This window comes from Heptranchias perlo, unplaced genomic scaffold (genome assembly GCF_035084215.1).
Source record: "Heptranchias perlo isolate sHepPer1 unplaced genomic scaffold, sHepPer1.hap1 HAP1_SCAFFOLD_350, whole genome shotgun sequence".
Classification (NCBI taxonomy): domain Eukaryota; kingdom Metazoa; phylum Chordata; class Chondrichthyes; order Hexanchiformes; family Hexanchidae; genus Heptranchias; species Heptranchias perlo.
The window spans coordinates 261,993-270,000 of NW_027139362.1; the positions used below are offsets into that span (position 1 = coordinate 261,993).

Below are 8,008 nucleotides of genomic sequence, written 5' to 3' on the forward strand. Positions count from 1 at the left end.
CCTGTCACTCACTCCTGGGGATCTGTTATTCTATATATAAACCCCCCCGAACCCCTCGATTAGATTCCAGTCTGTAACTCACTCCCGGGTATCTGTTATTCTATATATAAACCCCCCGAACCCGTCGATTAAATTCCAGCCTGTAACTCACTCCCGGGTATCTGTTATTCCATACATAAACCCCCCGAACCCCTCGATTAGATTCCAGTCTGTAACTCATTCCCGGGTATCTGTATCCTGTATATGAGCCTCCCCGAACCCCTCAATTAGATTCCAGTCTGTAACTCACTCCCGGGTATCTGTTATTCTTTTTATAAACTGCCCGAACCCCTCGATTTGATTGCAGCCTTTAACTCACTCCCGGGTATCTGTTATTCTATATATAAACCTCCCCGAACCCTTCAATTAGATTCCAGTCTGTAACTCACTCCCGGGTATCTGTTATTCTATATATAAACCCCCCAAACCACTCGATTTGATTGCAGCCTGTAACTCTCTCCCGGGTTTCTGTCACTCTGTATATATAAGCCCTCTGAACCCCTCGATTAGATTCCAGTCTGTAACTCACTCCCGGATATCTGTTATTCTGTATATAAACCCCACAAACTCCTCGATTAGATTCCAGTCTGTAACTCACTCCCGGGTATCTGTTATTCTGTATATAAACCACCCCGAACCCCTCGATTGGATTCCATCCTGTAACTCACTCCCGGTCATCTGTTATTCTATATTTAAACCCTCTGAACCCCTCGATTAGATTCCAGTCTGTAACTCACTCCCGGGTATCTGTTATTCTATATATCAACCACCCCGAACCCCTCGATTAGATTCCAGTCTGTAACTCACTCCCGGGTATCTGTTATTCTATATATAAACCCTCTGAACCCATCGATTAGATTCCAGTCTGTAACTCACTCCCGGGTATCTGTTATTCTATATATAAACCCCCCGAACCCCTCGATTAGATTCCAGTCTGTAACTCACTCCCGGGTATCTGTTATTCTATATATAAACCCCCCGAACCCCTCGATTAGATTCCAGTCTGTAACTCACTCCCGGGTATCTGTTATTCTATATATAAACCTCCCGAACCCCTCGATTAGATTCCAGTCTGTAACTCACTCCCGGATATCTGTTATTCTATATATAAACCCCCCGAACCCCTCGATTAGATTCCAGTCTGTAACTCACTCCCGGGTATCTGTTATTCTATATATAATCCCTCTGAACCCATCGATTAGATTGCAGCCTGTAACTCACTCCCGGGTATCTGTTATTCGATATAAAAACCCTCTGAACCCCTCGAATAGATTGCAGCCTGTAACTCACTCCCGGGTATCTGTTATTCTATATATGAACCCTCTGAACCCCTCGATTAGATTTCAGTCTGTAACTCACTCCCGGGTATCTGTTATTCTATATATAAACCACCCCGAACCCCTCGATTAGATTCCAGTCTGTAACTCACTCCCGGGTATCTGTTATTCTATATATAAACCACCCCGAACCCCTCGATTAGATTCCATCCTGTAACTCACTCCCGGGCATCTGTTATTCTATATATAAACCCTCTGAACCCCTCGATTGGATTCCAGTCTGTAACTCACTCCCGGGTATCTGTTATTCTCTATATGAACCTCCCGAACCCCTCGATTAGATTCCAGTCTGTAACTCACTCCCGGATATCTGTTATTCTATATATAAACCCCCCGAACCCCTCGATTGGATTCCAGTCTGTAACTCACTCCCGGGTATCTGTTATTCTATATATAAACCCTCTGAACCCCTCGATTAGATTGCAGCCTGTAACTCACTCCCGGGTATCTGTTATTCTATTTTTAAACCCTCTGAAGCCCTCGATTGGATTCCAGTCTGTAACTCACTCCCGGATATCTGTTATTCTATATATAAACCCCCCGAACCCCTCGATTGGATTCCAGTCTGTAACTCACTCCCGGGTATCTGTTATTCTATATATAAACCCTCTGAACCCCTCGATTAGATTCCAGTCTGTAACTCACTCCCGGGTATCTGTTATTCTCTATATAAAGCCCCCGAACCCCTCGATTAGATTGCAGCCTGTAACTCACTCCCGGGTATCTGTTATTCTATATATAAACCCTCTGAACCCCTCGATTAGATTGCAGTCTGTAACTCACTCCCGGGTATCTGTTATTCTATATATAAACCCCCCCGAACCCCTCGATTAGATTGCAGTCTGTAACTCACTCCCGGGTATCTGTTATTCTATATATAAACCCCCCCGAACTCCTCGATTAGATTCCAGTCTGTAACTCTCTCCCGGGTATCTGTTACTCCAGATATGAAACATTTGAACAGCTCCTGAGCTCTGCTGCCTTGAATGGTGTTGGGGTCTTCAGCTCACACATCACTGCCTGGTCACTCTCCCTCTGCCACCCTTCGGCTCACTTGGAAATATATCGGCCGTTCCCTCATCGTCGCTGGGTCAAAATCCTTGAACTCCCTTCCTAACAGCACTGCGGGAGAACCTTCACCACACGGACTGCAGCGGTTCAAGAAAGCGGCTCACCACCACCTTCTCAAGGGGCAATTAGGGATGGGCAATAAATGCAGGCCTCACCAGCGACGCCCACGTCCCATGACCGATTAAGAAAAAAAAACACACATGCAAGTCAGGAATTTCAGAGACTTCTTACCTTATTTATTTGATCTGTCGCTACACTCCCAGGCAGCCTCCGGTTCCCTTGAGGGCAGCGGCCACCGTGTTCTCGGTGCCCTGGTGTGTTCCGGACGAGATGGACCTCCTGACTAGCTTGAGCGACCCGTTCCTGGACCTCCTGCAGGCCACGGCTGGCCAGCCGCTGGACCCCCTCTGACGGCCCTTGAGGTACTCCTTGTAGCTGTTGGTGAGCAGGGTGTAGAGGAAGGGGTTAATGCAACTGTTGCCGTAGGTCAGGCAGGTGACCAGATCGTTGATGTACCCCTGGGTGTTGAAGGGCAGGCGGAAGGAGTCGGAGTAAAGGGGGAAAAGCTGCCAGATCCAGAAGGGCAGGAAGCAAGCCCAGTAGGTCAGGACGATGATGAAAATCAAGTAGATCACCTTGTGCTTGGGCGATCTGGGGATCTCCTGATTGAGGAGGTTGTTCGTCTGGGAGACCCAGTAAGTCCTGGCCAGGCTGATGTAGAGGTAGCCAATGATGACCCCGGGGGCCAGGATGCTGGTGGTGAAGAGGATGGTGAGATAGACCTTGTTGTCCTCGTCGCTCCAAGTTGGGGTGCAGAGCCTCCTCACCGATCCGTCCTGGAAGCTGCGTTCCTCCAGGTGGATCATGATCATCATGGGAAGGGTGAGGCAGAAGGAGACCAGCCACACGGCCAAAGCCACCGCCTTGCGGTGAGCCCGGGTGCCCCTGGCCGTCTCCAGGGGCTTGACCACGGCCAGGTAGCGCTCAGTGCTCATGACGGTCAGGATGAAGATGCTGGAGTGCATGGTGAGCAGGTCCAGGGTGAGCAGGACGCGGCAGCCGGCCTGCCCAAACGACCAGTCCTTGACCAGGCTGTTGTAGACGATGAAGGGGACGGTGGAGAGGTACAGGAGGTCAGCCGTGGCCAGATTGACTATGTGGATGTACATGGAGGCACGACTCCTCATTGAGCGACACATGACCAGCAAAGTGTAGACATTGCCCACTGAGCCCACCAGAAACATCAAGCAGAGCACTGTCCCGATCAGGGAAGACACCAAAAGCTCATCAGAAGACGGTCCCGACGACCACCGGTGGCTAGACACGTTGAGAGAGGCGTTGAGAGACAACTGGGAGATGTTCAGACCCTCTGAGGTCTCCATTCTCCTCCTGATCTTCAGAGGACGCACCCCCGGAGTGGGGACCTCTGCTCCAGACCGTTCCTCCCTCTCCCAGCACTCCCAATAAAGCCAGAGCCCAGAGACAAGACACCTTCCCAGCCAGGGCTACAGGGAGACTGACTCATGGCGATCTCAAGATCTCCTCCCGCAAACTTTCTCCGAACTTTCTTGCATTGCTCCCGAGCTCTCCTGGCGGCACTGAGAGTTGGCTCCGGGAGCTCCTCGCAGTCCCCACAAGACTGTTTAAAATCGTCAAAGTCTTCCCGGCTCCTCACTCACTCACTCTCTCCTCTCTCTCCTCTCCTCTCTCTGGCACGTCCTCCCCCGTGGCACTAGACATTCCTGGCGTCCCGCTGGTCCAGGCATCAAACCAGCCCCTGATGTCAATATTGGAGATGTGCAGAGAGAGGAGAGAGAGAGAGAGACCTTCAGTAATAGTGGGAGAGAGAGAGAAAGAGAGACAACTTCAGTAATAGTGGGAGAGAGAGAGACACCTTCAGTAATATTGGGAGAGAGAGAGAAAGAGAGACAACTTCAGTAATAGTGGGAGAGAGAGAGGGAGAGAAAGAGAGAGACACCTTCAGTAATAGTGGGAGAGAGAGAGAAAGAGAGACACCTTCAGTAATAGTGGGAGAGAGAGAGAGAGACAGAGAGAGACACCTTCAGTAATAGTGGGAGAGAGAGAGAAAGAGAGAGACACCTTCAGTAATAGTGGGAGAGAAAGAGAGAAACACCTTCAGTAATAGTGGGAGAGAAAGAGAGAAACACCTTCAGTAATAGTGGGAGAGAAAGAGAGAAACACCTTCAGTAATAGTGGGAGAGAGAGAGAAAGAGAGACAACTTCAGTAATAGTGGGAGAGAGAGAGGGAGAGAAAGAGAGAGACTCCTTCAGTAATAGTGGGAGAGAGAGAGAAAGAGAGACACCTTCAGTAATAGTGGGAGAGAGAGAGGGAGAGAAAGAGAGAGACTCCTTCAGTAATAGTGGGAGAGAGAGAGAGAAACACCTTCAGTAATAGTGGGAGAGAGAGAGGGAGAGAAAGAGAGAGACTCCTTCAGTAATAGTGGGAGAGAGAGAGAGAAACACCTTCAGTAATAGTGGGAGAGAGAGAGAAAGAGAGACACCTTCAGTAATAGTGGGAGAGAGAGAGAAAGAGAGACAACTTCAGTAATAGTGGGAGAGAGAGAGGGAGAGAAAGAGAGAGACTCCTTCAGTAATAGTGGGAGAAAGAGAGAGACACCTTCAGTAATAGTGGGAGAGAGAGAGAAAGAGAGACACCTTCAGTAATAGTGGGAGAGAGAGAGAAAGAGAGACAACTTCAGTAATAGTGGGAGAGAGAGAGGGAGAGAAAGAGAGAGACACCTTCAGTAATAGTGGGAGAGAGAGAGAAAGAGAGACAACTTCAGTAATAGTGGGAGAGAGAGAGGGAGAGAAAGAGAGAGACTCCTTCAGTAATAGTGGGAGAGAAAGAGAGAAACACCTTCAGTAATAGTGGGAGAGAGAGAGAGAAAGAGAGACAACTTCAGTAATAGTGGGAGAGAGAGAGGGAGAGAAAGAGAGAGACTCCTTCAGTAATAGTGGGAGAGAAAGAGAGAAACACCTTCAGTAATAGTGGGAGAGAAAGAGAGAAACACCTTCAGTAATAGTGGGAGAGAGAGAGAAAGAGAGACAACTTCAGTAATAGTGGGAGAGAGAGAGGGAGAGAAAGAGAGAGACTCCTTCAGTAATAGTGGGAGAGAGAGAGAGAAACACCTTCAGTAATAGTGGGAGAGAGAGAGAAAGAGAGACACCTTCAGTAATAGTGGGAGAGAGAGAGAAAGAGAGACAACTTCAGTAATAGTGGGAGAGAGAGAGGGAGAGAAAGAGAGAGACTCCTTCAGTAATAGTGGGAGAAAGAGAGAGACACCTTCAGTAATAGTGGGAGAGAGAGAGAAAGAGAGACACCTTCAGTAATAGTGGGAGAGAGAGAGAAAGAGAGACAACTTCAGTAATAGTGGGAGAGAGAGAGGGAGAGAAAGAGAGAGACACCTTCAGTAATAGTGGGAGAGAGAGAGAAAGAGAGACAACTTCAGTAATAGTGGGAGAGAGAGAGGGAGAGAAAGAGAGAGACTCCTTCAGTAATAGTGGGAGAGAAAGAGAGAAACACCTTCAGTAATAGTGGGAGAGAGAGAGAAAGAGAGACACCTTCAGTAATAGTAGGAGAGAGAGAGACACCTTCAGTAATATTGGGAGAGAGAAAGAGAGAGACAACTTCAGTAATAGTGGGAGAGAGAGAGACACCTTCAGTAATATTGGGAGAGAGAGAGAAAGAGACAGACGTCTTCAGTAATAGTGGGAGAGGGAGAGAAAGAGAGAGGGAGAGAGAGAGAGAGACACCTTCAGTAATAGTGGGAGAGAGAGAGAAAGAGAGAGACACCTTCAGTAATAGTGGGAGAGAGAGAGAGGGAGAGAAGGAGAGTGGGAGAGACACCTTCAGTAATATTGGGAGAGAGAGAGAAAGAGAGACACCTTCAGTAATAGTGGGAGAGAGGGAGAGAAAGATAAAGGGAGAGAGAGAGAGACCTTCGGTAATAGTGGGAGAGAAGGAGAGAAAGAGAGAGGAGAGAGAAACACACACCTTCAGTAATATTGGGAGAGAGGGAGAAAGAGAGACAACTTCAGTAATAGTGGGAGAGAGAGAGAGGGAGAGAAAGAGAGAGGGAGAGAGAGACAGTTTCAGTAATATTGGGAGAGAAAGAGAGAGGGAGAGAGAGAGAGACCTTCGGTAATAGTGGGAGAGAGAGGGGGGGGAGAGAGAGAGACACCTTCAGTAATATTGGGAGAGAGAGAAAGAGAGAGACACCTTCAGTAATAGTGGGAGAGAGGGAGAGAAAGAGAGAGGGAGAGAGACAGAGACACCTTCAGTAATATTGGGAGAGAGAGAAAGAGAAAGACACCTTCAGTAATAGTGGGAGAGAGAGAGGGAGAGAAAGAGAGAGGGAGAGAGAGAGACCTTCGGTAATAGTGGGAGAGAGAGAGAGAGGAGAGAGAGAGACACCTTCAGTAATATTGGGAGAGAGGGAGAGAAAGAGAGAGGGAGAGAGACAGAGACAGTTTCTGTAATATTGGGAGAGAGAGAGAGGGAGGGAGAGAAAGAGAGAGGGAGAGAGAGAGACCTTCGGTAATAGTGGGAGAGAGAGAGAGAGGGGGGGGAGAGGGAGAGACACCTTCAGTGATATTGGGAGAGAGAGAGAGACAGAGAGAGAGGGAGAGACACCTTCAGTAATAGTGGGAGAGGGAGAGAGAGAGACACCTTCAGTAATAGTGGGAGAGAGGGAGAGAGACACCTTCAGTAATAGTGGGAGAGAGGGAGAGAGACACCTTCAGTAATACTGGGAGAGAGAAAGAGAGACAGAGAGAGGGAGAGAGAGAGACACCTTCAGTAATAGTGGGAGAGAGAGAGAGAGACAGGGAGAGAGAAAGAGACAGACAGAGAGAGGGAGAGGGAGAGACACCTTCAGTAATGCTGAAAGAGAGAGACAGAGAGAGGGAGAGAGAGAGACACCTTCAGTAATACTGGGAGAGAGAGAGAGACAGAGAGAGGGAGAGAGAGAGAGAGAGACACCTTCAGTAATAGTGGGTGAGAGAGAGAGAGAGAGACAGAGAGAGGGAGAGAGAGAGACAACTTCAGTAATAGTGGGAGAAAGAGACAGGAAGAGAGAGGGAGAGAGAGAGAGACAGACAGAGAGAAAGAGAGAGAGAGGGAGAGACACCTTCAGTAATACTGAGAGAGAGAGAGAGACACCTTCAGTAATATTGGGAGAGAGAGAGACAGAGAGAGGGAGAGAGCGAGAGAGAGACACCTTCAGTAATAGTGGGTGAGAGAGAGAGAGACAGAGAGAGGGAGAGAGAGAGACAACTTCAGTAATAGTGGGAGAAAGAGACAGGAAGAGAGAGGGAGAGAGAGAGAGACAGACAGAGAGAAAGAGAGAGAGAGGGAGAGACACCTTCAGTAATACTGAGAGAGAGAGAGACAGAGAGAGGGAGAGAGCGAGAGAGAGACACCTTCAGTAATAGTGGGTGAGAGAGAGAGAGAGACAGAGAGAGGGAGAGAGAGAGACAACTTCAGTAATAGTGGGAGAGAGAGACAGAGGGAGAGGGAGGGAGAGAGGGAGAGAGAGAGA

At 48.6% G+C, this 8,008-nt stretch overlaps 1 protein-coding gene across 1 annotated transcript; it reads right to left on the bottom strand.

Annotated features, from left to right (window-relative positions):
- Positions 1 to 2,698: 2,698 nt before the first annotated feature.
- Positions 2,699 to 3,829, bottom strand: LOC137311551 (urotensin-2 receptor-like). The gene has a single exon (XM_067978675.1). The coding sequence runs from the start codon at positions 3,827 to 3,829 to the stop codon at positions 2,699 to 2,701; it is 1,131 nt and encodes a 376-aa protein (XP_067834776.1).
- Positions 3,830 to 8,008: the final 4,179 nt, after the last annotated feature.

Coding starts and splice junctions, on each gene's coding strand:
- LOC137311551 (XM_067978675.1), bottom strand. CDS start 3,829: ATGGAGACCTCAGAGGGTCTGAACATCTCCCAGTTGTCTCTCAACGCC.